The sequence below is a fragment of the Typopeltis vanoorti genome, chromosome 4, assembly GCF_054136105.1.
Source record: "Typopeltis vanoorti isolate ZY-2024b chromosome 4, IOZ_Tvanoo_1.0, whole genome shotgun sequence".
Classification (NCBI taxonomy): domain Eukaryota; kingdom Metazoa; phylum Arthropoda; class Arachnida; order Uropygi; family Thelyphonidae; genus Typopeltis; species Typopeltis vanoorti.
This window is the reverse complement of record NC_143552.1, coordinates 61,303,001-61,318,545: the sequence shown is the minus strand read 5'-3', so window position 1 is coordinate 61,318,545 and position 15,545 is coordinate 61,303,001. Positions and strand designations below refer to the sequence as shown.

The 15,545-nt window shown below is 34.4% G+C and overlaps 1 protein-coding gene across 1 annotated transcript in view; it reads left to right on the top strand.

Moving 5' to 3' along the window:
* Positions 1–15,215, top strand: part of LOC150107357 (tyrosine-protein kinase Src42A-like) — a 254,034-nt gene extending 238,819 nt beyond the window's left edge. Inside the window, exons 7-8 of the mRNA XM_090391222.1 lie at positions 2,260–2,416; positions 13,760–15,215. Coding sequence (XP_090247348.1) covers positions 2,260–2,416; positions 13,760–13,971 — 369 coding nt within the window. The 3' untranslated portion in view covers positions 13,972–15,215. The remainder of the gene's footprint in view (positions 1–2,259; positions 2,417–13,759) is intronic.
* The last annotated feature ends 330 nt before the right edge of the window (positions 15,216–15,545 follow it).

The following is a 15,545-nucleotide window of genomic DNA, read 5'->3' as shown; positions in this document are numbered from 1 at the left end:
CTTTTGGTTATACATAAGACAGTTAACAATATAGCAAAAAAGAGGAATTTACAAAACAAGGACTAATACGTTATTTACAATTTCATTTATACCTATATACAAGTACTTCTTTAGGAAAATTTATTTGTATCCCAGTTAAATCCTGAATGAAATGTTTTATGACAATTTAAACCTTTCGTTCAAGATTTAACACCAGCAAGGCTTGTTGTCCTGATGCTATCCCTCAAATTATGCTCAAACTTTTGTCCAGATTTATTATTCCTGGAGACCTCAAGAGAGTCAGAGACTTGAGGGAAGATGCATATCACTTGTCTTCTCTTGAATTCATTGACACTATCTACATTCACCACCTCCAAAGGCAAGCCATTATTCCCCCACCATACACTTCTCTATGAGAGAAAAACCTAGCTCTCACCCTTTCTTTACTGCATTCATTCTCAACTTCCATAAATGCCCTCTCGTCCTCTTCCCACTCTCCATAAAATGACAAATTCCATCTACTGGTTCTGTATGACCTTTACAGAAGTAAGTCTATCATATAACCCATCACTTCTCTCTCTCCTGTTTGCTAGTGCTTGTAGTCTATTACACTCTCTCCACTGTACCTATGTTGCCTTGGGGGAAAAAAAGAGAACAGAGCTGTACATAATAGTCCACGTGAGGTCACATCAGAGGAAGAAAAAGAATATCATGGTTAGACAACATCAAGAAGTGAACAGGAAAGAGCAGCGCACAACTGCTCTGATTAAACAAGAACGCAGTTTGTTCGCCAAGATGGTTGCTAACCTTTGATAGAAGATAGCACCATAAGAAGAAGTAGCCCAGAAGCTCTCAATCTCTCCTCATAATTTGTTTCGCAGTCCTGATATCATATTTAACACTCTCTCCACTGTATCTACATTGCCTTGGAAAAAAAAGAGACCAGAGCTATATATAATAGTCCACGTGAGGTCACATCAAAGCCTTGTAAAGAGGCAAAATGACTTTCTTATCCTTGCATGTCAATGTCTGCATCAGCATTGTAATTATCCTCTGAGATGTATTTGCAATCTTAGTTACATAGCCTTCATTGTAGAAATTATGGACTTTACAACCGTGTTATAAAAAAACTTAATTTCTCGACATTTCGATCTTCATATTAAGATCATCATCTGGAGCATATACAAATATATAGGAGAAGCTGAGTTACATTATATACAGTAAGCTAGAGAAACAATGATTTGATCATAGGTTATTCTACTGGCATATGACCTCTTGTGAAAAAAAAAAATAATAATTATTTAGAAACTACATCAAGCTAAATTCTATTTATGATAACATGAATAAACATTCTTTCTTCTAGATAGTTTTCTTTCAGTAACAATGATGTCCTATTTTTAACATTACAATTGTTATTTTTGATTTAGGATCCTGGATTATCCATATAACTGTTTATAGTTACGCTTAGAGAGGAAGGTTCTGTGGGTCGAATATGTGCCTTCCATATGTTTGGGATTTTTAGACCATTATTGTTCAGATTGGGGTGCTTGATAATGATCTCACACTCTTCCTTAAATTTGCATTCATACCATGTTTTGTGTGTGATGGCATCTGCCATCATTATAACGCCAAATGAAAGAAATATGTTTTAAATTTTACCAGTAGGAAGTTTATGAGAATAAATCTTTAACAATGGAATTTGTTTTGGTTTGTGGGCCAAGTTTCTTTTTCCCCTCCTCCCAATTTTATCACGTTTATATACATACCTTATATATAGAACTAAAAGAAAGGATTACTTATACAGCCCCTAAACTTTAACTTGCTATATACTAACACTCCAAGAACCCTGGCCTGATCAATTTTTTTCTAGCATAACCTTGCTAATATAATATGCCATTGGATATCTCATTATACCAAAGTGCATAACTTTACATTTACTAACACTGAACTGATAGCCATTTTCATATGCCTACAATTGCAGCTTATCCAAATTATTCTATAAGTACAGAATAATGCAACTATACATTCAGTTAACTGGATTCTCAAATGACCAGCAAATTGGATTTACTAACAAGATTGGATCGATGAGAGATTACTGTACCTCTAATGAGATTTAAAAAAAAGTAAATAAAAAAGAGTGACAGTAAGAATTGGTGTTGGTGTTCCTGATTTTCTTAATAAGAGAGCAGAAAAGCTAAAGGGTAAAATATAAATTATTATATCTACTTCTAAAGTATAAAAATCTGTTATATAACCTTACCCTTTTATATTCCATTCTAGGAGGATGAATATGAGGCAAGAGTAGGTGCTAGATTTCCTATTAAGTGGACAGCTCCTGAAGCTGCTAACTACAGTAAATTTTCCATTAAGTCAGATGTGTGGTCATTTGGTATCTTACTTACAGAGCTTGTCACATATGGCAGGATTCCTTATCCAGGTAAGTACATAACAATTTATAAACATCTGGCTTCTTAAGCAGTGAATGAGGTTGTTTGGCTGACCATCATGGAGACTGGTTATAGATACCTTTTAAGAGATCATATTATTTCAATATATTGGCTATTTTATCAAGGACATTTTTGATGTATGGTAAAGTAACTGCACCTTTATTTATAGTGCATACTTTCTTATATGTGTGTAAGGTGGTTTGGTAAAATGATTGCAACCATTCTTTAGAAAATCCATTTTTTTTGTTTCTTTTATATATATAATATTCATCCAAGCTTGATTTGCTTCCTCAGCCTTAAGTAAAAGGCTGGTCATATTTCACTAATTCGAGCCCTACCAAAGAGCATATGAATTGTGGAAATACCTTCTGAATATGAATTGCTGAACAAAGCGGCCTTTTGCAACTGCCCAGTTTTTACTCCACCTAACTCGAGTGCTTCTAGATGTTTTTTTCAGTGTTTGGGGGATGGTGCCTAAAGCACCTATTATTATCGGAACAACTTTCGTTTTCTTTTGCCAAATTTGTTCAACTTCAATTTGCAACTCCCGATACTTTGTAATTTTTTCGGCAGTTCAGCTATCTCCTGGTACTGATATTTCGATAAACTGAACACTTTTGTTTTCTCCTTTTTCAACCACTTTTATATCAGGTGTATTATTCCAAGTTTTTGTCAGTCTGGATTTTGAAATCCCAGAGTATTTTAGCTTTTTCATTTTCAATCACCTTTTGTCAACTTTATGCTTCCAATAGTCTTCAGATATCTTAAACCCATACTTTTTACATAAATGCAAGTGAATTATCTTAGCCACGTTATCAAGCTTTTTACAGTACTCAGTGATTTTGCTGCACCCACTTATGTATGTCTACCGTTTCCTTCTTTTTGCACAATCTGCATTTACTGCCTTCTTGAATATTTTGTATTTTTGCCTTCATAACATTGGTTTCAATGTCCTGTTCTTCTGCTGCAAAAATTACTGACTCTGTTTCTTTCTTTAGCGTTCCATTTCTCAACCGTTGCCAGGTCAAGTTGCTGTCCTCTATGCTGTGGAGGTAGTTTCCATGCAATGCCTTATTTTTCCATCTTTCGGTTCTCACTTTTACCTGGTGGTCTTGTACTCCAATTTTGTCTCCATGGGTTTAAATAAACCCTCTTTCCTTACCTCAATTAGAAATTTCTCAGTTGTTTTCTGGTAACTGAGATTAATGCATCTAGGCAAGGAAGTATTCTGGTTTCTTCAATTTCTGCAAACAGATTTTAAGGTTTAAGCTATTCAGGAAGTTGTTATAACTATGGATTGCCTCTTTCAATCCTAGCCAGATGAATATATTAGCACAGTAGTAGTAATATTTTTGACTTTATTTTTCAGTGGCCATCTTTTCAAAAAGATTCTACATATACGTTTTTGCTATGTGCTATGTATTTAAAATTGATGCTTTTATTGCTAGGCCTTCTCTCTGTTCATAATAAACATTTTGAATTGGAAGAAAATTTAGACAATGTTTAAAAATGGTGTCCAGTGCTCTTCTAGTAGCAATATCGTAATATCGTGTTTTTTGTTTTCTCTAAGAACATTAGGCAGATAAATTATTATTATTTTTATTTAAATCTTTGCTAAACCTGATTCAAAATGGTGTCGTTTATCTTGATGAAATCTTTTGGGTCTTTGATGTAGGAAGATGGTTTCCAACATGAGGGTTTAGAAGTTTTGTTAAATCTTTAATTAGTTAATATGCCTAGCATGCTATAATCAGTCTCTTAATGAGATACAATTCTATCAACGTCAGATATGTATTAAAAATAATTCTGCTACATGTTTTCAAATAACAAATATCATTATTCCTGATGAATACATTATTATTAAACAAATTCCTGCCATGTACCCTCAAGGGGTGTACAGGATATGACAGTACTACATGAAAATATTACATCATTACTAACTTCCTATCTACAATTTTCCTCCAAATCAGTCTGTTACTTGTCAAGACTCCAACATTATCAGATCTTATATTTCTATCGTCTAAGGCACTTTGCACCGTATCAATCCACCTATATCTTGGTCTTTCTCTGGGTCGTTTTCAGGAAAACGACCCAGAGGAAGACCTGAAAACCTGGCAGAGAATGCTTGTTTTGCTAATCTTTCCTCTCCCATTCTATTTAAGTGACTATACCACCTGAGATTAGCTCTGCTAACGCATTCCTGGATGCTGACAATGTCAAGTTCTTTCCTAACATCCTCATTTTTAATATGATACTGCCATTGATGCCATCTGTTCACGCCTCTAATCTTTCTCAAGACTCTCATATCTGCGGTCTCTAGTCTTTGGTCAAGTGTTTTACTTCTGACCCAGCTCTCACAACCATAAGTTAAAACTGGTTTGAACACTGTCTTGTATACAGCTAATTTAGTGTTCCGACTAATTTCTTTCTTATTCCATATGAATTTACTCAGTTGACTTCCCACCATACCAGCTTTGCTGATTCTGTTGTCTATTTCTATATTTAATTTACCATCTTCAGTAAAAATCGTGCCTAAGTAGCTGAAATGTTTTACTTGTTCCACAGGTTCTCCATTCAAAACACAGTTGACATTTTCAATGATTCTGCCTATTTTCATTGTCTTTGTCTTTTTATTGCTGACCTTCATACCATATCTATTACAACAGCTATTCAATTTAGTCAGAGAATCTTGCAGACTTGTAGCGGATTTATTTAGAAGTATAACATCATCCGCATAAAGCAAAGAGCTGACATTAACATCTCCAATTTTGATATCAGGTTTAATACCACACTCCTTCATAATGTGATCCATATAGATAATGAATAACAGAGGGGATAATGTACATAATTGTCTCACACCAGATTTAACATTAAACCATCTTCCTGTACTTCCTTCAATTCTAACTGCTGACTTACAACTCAAATAAAGACAAAGTATTGCTTGATATAATGCCCCATTGACATCATATAACTGCAGCCTATTGAATAGCTTCTCTCTTGGCACCTTGTCATATGCCTTTTCCAAATCGACAAAACTTAAATACAGATCTTTGTTATATTCCCATGCTTTCTCGACTATTTGTCGTAAAGTGAAGATCTGATCCTGACAGCCTCTATTTGGCCTGAATCCAGCTTGTTCTTCACCAAGCTTTTCTTCCACAATTCTTCTCAACCGTTTCTCAAGTATACTTGCATAGATCTTGCCAGGAACACTCAGTAGGGAAATACCTCTGTAATTCTCACATTTAGTTTTATTTCCCTTTTTATATATGGGTACTACGAGAGCTCTACTCCAATCATCGGGAATTCGTCCCTCTGTCCAGGCTTTCTGAACTATGCAGTGCAGCCACTGTAAGACTCTTATACCACCATACTTCAGCATTTCTGGTCGAATATCATCTACTCCTGCTGCCTTTCCACATTTCAAGCCTTTGATGGCTTTTTCTACTTCAAGTATGGATATGTATTCCTGACTGCATGCCTGGTCAGTATTTTTTATCACTGTGCTGTCATCACTGCTTGTTTCATTTAGCAGTTTTTCAAAGTAATTACTCCATACTTCAAGGATATCTTTTTCTCCTGTTTTCATGTCACCTTTATCATCTCTAATTCCTTTTACAACACTCTTTCCTCCATTTCTAAGCTTCTTCAACAACCTCCAGAATATTTTGCCGCTTTCTTGATATTTATTTTCTATATTCTTGCCAAAGTCCTCCCATGACTTTTGTTTAGCTAGTTTTACACACTGTTTAACTTTCTTACATTTGTCTCTGTATTCTGTAAGAGTAAAAGCTGACTTATTTGCCAGGAACTTTTGATATGCTTTCTTCTTTTCCTTCACTGCCTCTTTAACTTCCTGTGTCCACCAGGGAGTTCTGATTTTTTTATCCTTGCACACAACCTCACCACATGCCTCTCTGGCAGAATCTCCAAGGTTTGATTCCTATTCTCAAACTCTTTCATTTTTTCTTCAATAATTTTTGTGTATTTTAGTCTAGAGTTCACATCTGAGAGCTGCTCAACTTTTATTCGCTTTAAAACTTTCTTACATGTTATTCTTTTCAATATGAAATTCAATTTTATCCTGCTCAAGACTAAATAGTGATCACTTCCAATTTCAAATCCTCTGTACACTCTGGTGTCCTGCACCAGAGAGAAAACATCACTGTCAACAATAACATAGTCAATGAGACTTTTCTTATTCCTAGCCTTTTCTCTCCATGTGAATTTGTGCACATTTTTATGTTGGAACATGGTGTTAGTAATAACCAGTCCATGTCCTGAGCAGAAATCCAACAGATATTTGCCATTATTATTAGCTTTGCTCTTTTCTCCAAATTTTCCCAAAATATTTTTGCATGTGTGACAATCATTTCCTACTCTGCTATTTAGATCCCCAACAAGGACCAACTTTCCCTTTTTCATTGTGTCAGTTGCTTTTTCTAAAGCTTCAAAAAATTCCTCCACTTCTACCTTAGTAGAACCTTCTGTGGGACCATAGGCACAAATAAGTCTCATTGTCCAGTTCCCCATTCTCATATTTGCCCACATTACTCTACTTGAGACTGCCTGCCATTCAAGAAGATTAGCCTCGTATTTTGTGTCGAATACTATAGCTACTCCTTCTTTTCTTTGATTGTCATTGCCTGAATATAACATTTTGTATTTATTGCTCAGAAAGATCTCGCCAATTTTGGTCTTTATTGTTTCAGTCACCCCTATTATGTCGATCTGGTACTTATCTAATTCGTCAGCTAGCTCCATTTCTTTGCCATTCAGGCTTCTTATGTTGATAGTACCGATCTTTAACTCTGGTGATGTTGAGTTGGGGTTTGTTTTCAGATTTGTTCCAGTAGCTGACTTTTCGCTGTTCGCCCTGGTTCCCTGGCGAAAACAACGAGGGCCTTGTTTAACCGGGCGACGCCCCAGCCGGCATGAAGTTTTGTCATGTTATACCATCATTTTTTATTTTGGTTTAACCAATAAGAATACAATTTGGTCGGCTAAATCCCAAATTGCCAGCCCATCCTCGTTCGTTCAGTATCAAAGTAGATACCCAACAGGGCGCACCACAAGAAGGTGAGGATTAGACATTAGGTCAGAAGCCCTGGTCGGTTCTCCCCATTCCTTTAAAGGCTATGTGGAGGTCTCCTCTCAGTTATACAGCTTTGACCCTTAAGCACCCCCCCAAAAAAAATTATATATTTACAACTTAAATAAGTTATTCTATGATGATCATTGTAATCGTGTTATTTTACCAGCACTGTATTTGTGAAACAGTGTGGATGGGAAGATAAAGAAGATGAGCTATTGAGAATTATAGTTGAGGCTAGTGTATTATGCCTGTTAATTGTGTGTGCATATATATAAATATATATATATTTTTTTTTTTTTTTTTTCCATGCAGATATTATTTAGTCTGTTACAGTGTGTTATTCTTAAATTATTCTTAAACAAATCTACAATCAGCTCTTGCTACAGCAAACACTATATTATACAAGCTTGCTCACAAAAAAAAAAAAAAAAAAAGTGAATTCCTGTATTGAACAGTCCTGTTGTAAAGAAACTCATCCTTCCAAACTGTTCCTGAGGTCTTTACAGATTCTCTCTGAGCTGCCTGCATTCAATAAATATTGTATCTGAATTGTTATTAACTTTGTTATTTACAGCATTTACTACATATATGCATTTTCCTTCACATTTGGATTAAAATAAGAATATAGATAACTACCTTAAATCCATTTAGAATAAGTAAACAACCATTTATTTAGAAAAAGAAAATGGCTAATTTAATTCTTGTTTACAGAAAACAGATTGCATCTTACTACATTCATTGAACTCTGGATGAGACTATATATTTTAACCATTGTTGTGTGACAGTTTTATATTTTTTTATATAACTGTGAATGTTTGATGGTTTAACCATCAGACATTCACAGTTTTGTATAGGAAATCATGTGATAAAATCCGTAAAGGCAAAAATGATGTTTCTCTCTCTCTCTGAATAACTGTCTGTGGTGCCATAGTCTTTCCTTTGACCACAGCATTACTTTGTTCCACTCTGCTGTTTTACTTTTGGTTGCTATTCTCCTCTTGAATCATATACATTATAAAACTACATTATGCAGGTAGGCAGTATAGAGAGAAGTGCTCTTAATCATAAAACACTAGCATGGATACCCCCCTCCTCCATTTATTTATTTATTTATTTATTTATTTTGTTAGTAATTTATTGTGCAGGAAGCCCTAAAATTACAATTGTATCTATTGGGGAAGCTTCACCCATATTTATATTAGTTTTTTTTTTTGGGGGGGGGGGGGTGTCATGTTTATAACTTGTGACAAAGCATTGTATTCTTCCCCCTGATTTTATAGGTAGTGGTTGTGGCATGGTTTTCTTGACGTGATTGTCCATACTTGTGGCAGAAGATGGATAGAGGGGGAAAAAAATACTGGAGTTATTAAATCATTGTTTAAATTCATTCTTCTGAGCGCTGTGCTTTATTTCCTGTCAATATAAGCTTTTAATTTGCACTTAAACCCATATGTTGTGTGCAGCGACAAGTCTTTGTTTACTAGTGGCTGCAACATTGATTAGCAAACAGAGCAGTTTTAGAAGAGTTGGCTCTTAATTAATATTAATACAGTAAACAACACTATCTAATCCACACTATTGGTCAATGATTGGTAAACTACAGTCTGGCAGATCAGTTAAAGCTCCATATTGAAAACATCATGCCAGTTATCTTCATTACTTTTTGTTTTGCATCTCCCAGATAAGAATTTACATATTTTGTTTATTAATAACAATGGTTACATTTGGGATCCATAGATAGGATTCTTTATACTCACATTGTGGGATGGAAGGGAAGGAAGCAAGGGATGTTCGGTAATTGCAAACAGAAATTTGAAGTTCAGAGGACTTATTACCAAGATTGTGAAAACAACTCAGTGAATTACTGCAATGTTGAAAAGAACAATGACCATGAGAGATAAAAGGATGGTAGTACCATTGAATAAAGCTTTGCTGAGATCTGGTCAGTAGGATTTGAAGCCATTCAAACTGCAGAGTTTGGTGGATAGAAGAGGAAGTGGGTATGATTGCAACACTTAATTTGTCGAAAGGTTATAACTGGATTGACAGTGGGGAGATTTTTCATTGGTAAAATGGGGAGAAGGAACATGGACAACCCCCACCCCTTCCCGTAAGTAGCAAAAGAGTAAGAAAAAAGTTTTTCTGCTCCATCTTTTGCACTTTTACCACCCTCTCAGGAAATGCATTCCACTAGAAGTGTGGAATGCATTTCCTGAGAGGGTGGTAAAGTGCAAACAATGAATGAGTTTAAGGTGTGGTAGAATGCATTCAAGTTCGGTGACCTAAGATAACTTAGTGCAGTCACATTTTTCTTTAAATAGCAAATCCCTCACCCAACAGACTTGAATGCAGTTGTCTTTTACATGTTTCATCATGAAGTAAACAAGCAGCACATTGTTTACTTATTCATTTCACTTTCTTGCATTTTTAAACCTGTCTGTGTTTTGGAAGTAAAAACTAAGTTTCCTAGAGAAAAATCTCCTTAAGACAGGATAGTTTTGTCTTGAAGAGGAAAAAAAAAAATTAACTATTCTTTGAGGTACTAGTATTACAGTAACACTTTGAAAACTGATGACTACCATTCACACTGGGATGCAATAGATTGTTTCATACTTCCAGTTTGCCGCCTGTCAGACATAAAATGGTCTTCGTTCTAGAGAAACTAATGTTAGAGAGGTAGATTTTTTGCATTCTGGTTATGTAGTTCACTGATAATTAAAAGATTCTAATTACAGTAGAACTCGGTTATAATGATCATGGTTACAGCGAATTCACGTTTATAACGAATAATTTTGAAGGTATATTTGAATTACATTTGATTTAATGCATGTATTTCATGTTTATTATGAATTTGTTTCACGGGAATAACGAACGAATAACACACATTTGTCGTTCCTTTACTGACATTTCGTACGTACGCATTTTCTGGTTGTGGAAAAATGTCGGGAGTCAAACGGAAAATTTTATCGGTTTCCAAAAAAGTAGAAATTATATGGGAGGTGGAAAGTGGCCAATCAAATCTGAAAGTAGCAAAGAAGTATGGTTTGTCCCCATCTACAATATCAACAATTTGGAAGAATCGCGAGTCGACTGAAAGCTTTTGAAAACAATTTATCGAAGTGTAAAAAACTTAAAAAGTGTAATAAAAGTGATGTTGACGAGGCACTTCTTTTGTGGTTTAAAGTGCTAAGAACTGTTGGCTTACCTATTAGCGGACCAATTTTGAAAGTTCAAGCTGAAAAATTTGCTGTTCAACTTGGTTATAGTGATTTTAAATACAATGGGTGGATTGATCGCTTTAAGAACAGAAACAATATTGTCTACGCAAAAGTAAGTGGCGAGGCGTTGTCCATTGACAAAAATGTTGTTTGTGACTGGATCAAGAATGTATGGCCGGACATCAAATGAAGGTATGGATACAACAACATTTATAATGCAGACGAAGCAAGGTTTTTTATAATTTAACGCCCGATAAAATTTTTCAATTTAAAAACGAAAAGTGCATTGGCGGAAAACTTATCTAAAATAGACTCACAGTTTTAGTTTGTGTGAACATGACCGGTAGCGATAAAAGAAAGCTTCTTGTAATTGGAAAATCGGCAAAGCCTAGATGCTTTAAAAACATAAAGAAACTTCCCGTTGATTATACAGCGAATAAGAAGGCCTGGATGACATCATCAATTTTCGAAAATGAAATTCGCAAGTGGGATAAAAATCTTCGCAGTGAAAACCGGAAAATTTTGTTATTGATAGACAACTGTCCTGCCTAATTTAACAAACATAAAACTTGTTTTTTTGCCACTGAATGTGACATCTGTCTTGCAACCACTTGATCAAGCGTAATTAGATGTTTTAAATCCCATTTTCGTCATCTGTTAGTCTTGGAACTGATAGAACGCAGAGAAAAATCTGTGGAAAATGCTTATGACTCGAAGATCAGTGTACTTCACGCAATACGTTTAATGAGTGATGCTTGGAATTTGGTGTCATTGTCTACGATACAAAACTGTTTTAAGAAAGCCGGTCTTGCGGAATACGAGTGCGAATCTGAAGAGGTTAACTTACCGTTATCAGCGTGGTTAAAAGCATGAAACGTGTGCAGAGATTGATAATGGTGCCGCAACCTTGGGTATACCGACAGACGCTGACATCTTAAAACAAATCTCTCATACACCAGAAGAAGATAATAGTAGTAGTGACTCCAAGGAAGAAAATAGCAATGATGAGAAAATCGTTACCTGGTGTGAAGCAGAAAGTGCTTTACATATTTTAACAAGATTTATGAAATTGCAATCTTTAAGTTCAGACGACACATTCAAGCATCTTAGTGGTATAAGAAACAATTTCAAACGTATGAAATATGCGTCTTATGCAAAGCATAACATGCTTGATGATTTTTTATGTAAAAATGTGAAGTTTTAAAAATAAATTTTTGTTCTTTATATGTATGTATGCACATGTGTATTTATGTTACCCAATATACCTATGCTGAGAAAAATCTGAAAACATTTTTAATTCGCTCAAATTATGACCTTCTTGGATATAACGAATAACGGTTATTACGAACAAATATATGCGGTCCCGTGGAATTCGTTATAACCGAGTGCTACTATATTTTAATTTAGAAGTTTTTAAACTTCTAAAGATGTAGGTAAACCATGAAGATAGTTCAGAAATATTAGTTTTACATGAAAATTCTATCTAAAAAACTTGAAAATAGTGTGTCATATATTGCTAAATATGGAGGATGGCTGATTTCAAAGTCGAGCAATTTTTAGCCAAGTGTGCGGCATGTATGAAACATATCCCAGTATGAACATGTTAACCACATATTACTCTGGTCATATATACCATGCTACTGTTGTTCTTAACAAACAGCTTACCTGGAAAAAATGAACTTTTAAGTTTTTTTTATCATTAGTCTAACAACAACACATTCTAAATGGTTAACTATAACCCAAGAATAATAATAAAAATTATGAAAAAAAAAAAAAAACATGCCATTATGACTGATAGTTATTCAGATATTAACAGCCCTAAGCACCACTTAGCTAAGACAGTCCATTGTTAGAAACTGGGAGGACTGCCCACAGACTAAAAAAAGATACTGTTGATGATGGCTATGCAGAAAAAGAGGCTCCGGTGGGCAAAAGTGTACAAAGATAAAGATTGTTGAGAAATGGAAGAAGGTCATTTTCAGATGAGAGCCATTTCTCTGTAGGAGAGCGAGTATCTATGTTCACAAATTAACAGCTGAGAAGACTTCTTCAAGAAGTCTTTTTTTCAAGAAGCTCCTAAACATCCGGTTAAAAAGATATTCTGGGATTGTTTTACACATGACGATCCAGGATCACTTGTGCCTGTTGACGGTATGATGAAATGTGACCAATATATAAAATATTGGAGAAGAGAGTGATCCCATACATCCAGAAAGTCAAAGAACCTATTCTCCAATAGGATCTCACTTCATGCCACACTTCAGAAAAAGTGAGAGTTCCTCAAAAATCACAGTTCACTTGCTTCTGTAACCATGTAAGTCTCCTGGCATTAACACAACAGAAAATTTGTTGGCCATAGTGAACTATTTTATTTTTTACAAAAATAGTTGTTTGTTTTTTTTTTAGTGTTTTTCATACACAAATTAGGCCTGAGAATAACAAGACATTTCACAGAAATGTCTTATCCAGTAGCTCTTGGTGCATTTCCATGTATGTACAAGTTGTATTCATTTTTTATTGTGTCCCTCATCAGAGGACAGGTGAGGGTCATTGGTTGACCAAAGCAGTAATGATGTAGTGCATTGTAATGCATGATTATGTAGCATGTTGAAATGGTTCTTTTAATCTAATGTTATTACTCCAGCATAGCAGTTGTTTCCATAAATTTATTTATATAATGAATGCTAATCACCAGTAATAATAAAGGAAAGGAGTACTTCTTTATGCAGAATAGCTATTTCCTACTGTGAATGTACACAGTGGACTTTTCAAAGGGATGAATGAAGTAGTGTCGTCAATACTTCATTTAGAGGTAGTAGAATACAAAGGGATGAATGAAGTAGTGTCAGCAATACTTCATTTAGAGGTAGTAGAATATAAGAAAAATATTAGTCTCTAATTTTGCTTAAATGCTATACTTTTACTATAGAAAAGTATTATAAATATCAGTGCTCTTCTTTTTGAATAAACATGAGCATATAATGATAATGTTTTAATTTTTTTTTCCCTAAATATTTCAGGCATGACTAATGCTGAGGTTCTACATCAAGTGGAGCATGGGTACCGTATGCCTTGTCCACCAGGGTGTCCTCCAGCTCTTTATGATATTATGTTGGAATGCTGGCATAAAGATCTAATGAAAAGACCAACATTTGAAACATTACAATGGAAATTGGAAGATTTCTTTACATTAGAGGGTTCTGAATATAAAGAAGCCTCTATTGCATATTGAAATTTTTGCAAAATTAGGAGTAAGAAATTGTTATAGCCAATGAATGGACTCTTTTTTTGTGTGTGTCCGAGATGAGAAATGGCGTACTATGTTAGAATCTTCACCTCAGGGGTTTTGGGATTTAATTTCTTTTTGGTATTAAATATATCTGTGTACTATAATGATTTAAAATGATTTCATACATTGCTGCAAAAGTTTTTACAGGTCAAAATCTAATCATTTATTCAAATGATGGTTCTGATTTACCAGAAGAAACGGACTTCTAACTTAACTCATTGTCAGTTGGATCCTGCTCTACTTGTACACTTTAGTATTTCATACACAGTGCAATATTTAAAATAAAAAATTTTAAAAAATGTATTTTTTGAGAATGTTTGCAGAATTGTTTTGATTCAGCAAAATTTGACGATATACATTTTGACGTCTATTAACTTTAAATATATTTTTGTTACCTTCATAAGGAATATTTCCAATATGTATTGTGTTATTGCTTTGAAGCCCATTTTATTCTATATGGTTGAATTAATTTTTAATCACAAAACAAAAAAGTTATCTTAATTTTGAATATAAAGTTTTTTTTAATTTTTGTTAAAGAAACCTACATATCAGTTTACATCCTGACTTGATACTATTAAAACAGCATTTGCTTTTGTACGGGCTGATATGTTTCTTACTCTTAGACCTTTCTGCTATTTATAAATATCAGCTTCTATACAAAACCAGCTTACTATTTTCAAGTAAACTGGAAATGTATACAAACATTATTCCAAATACCTTGCCATATACAAGGGTCCACTATACCAGGTGTTTGCCTTACTTGTAATGCTGTAGCTGGCAAGCAGTAGTAGATTGTGTCATGTTTTTTCTGCATTACTAAAGAACACTTGTCAGCACGTAGAGGCCTTCAGATTTAAGCTATAACCATAGTGAGCTGAAAGTTGTCAGATTTTGTATAGAAGTATAGTGAAAATTTTGTTTGTCTATGTGAAAGTATTTAAATTATTCTTTATACATTGCATATACATGCCTCTTGTTTATAAATCTGTTATGTCAACACTTTGAGTGTATGATTCGATTCCTTTCCAGAAATATCATTTTCTAATTGTTTTGTTTACAGTGATATTTTTTCAAATAATCATTCTTAACTTTTCATTGAATTTGTTAAACAAATGTGCTGTGCCTCATTTCATACCAGTCATATGGAATCTGATATTTTATATTCCAAATAAAATACTGAAAGCAAATTGTTTTCTAGATGCTTCTTTTAGAACTGCAATGGAGTAACCTTACATATCTTGTTATAAAGTTATCTGTGGAGTCCATCAGAGATTTTCAATAGACACCATGAATATGCATTGTGTAGTAAAGCTTGTTGCTCACCTTGTCAGATGGTATTAAATAATGAGACAAAAATTCATCTATCAGTTAAGTACATTTCACTATGCACACCCAGCTGAGCCATGCACACAATTACTGGGACACTGAAAAGCACTCCTCTCCCCTGGCCTGTCTAGCATTGCTCCACCAAATATACAGAGAAGACAAGATTAAAGAATTTAATGAAGTAATAAGCA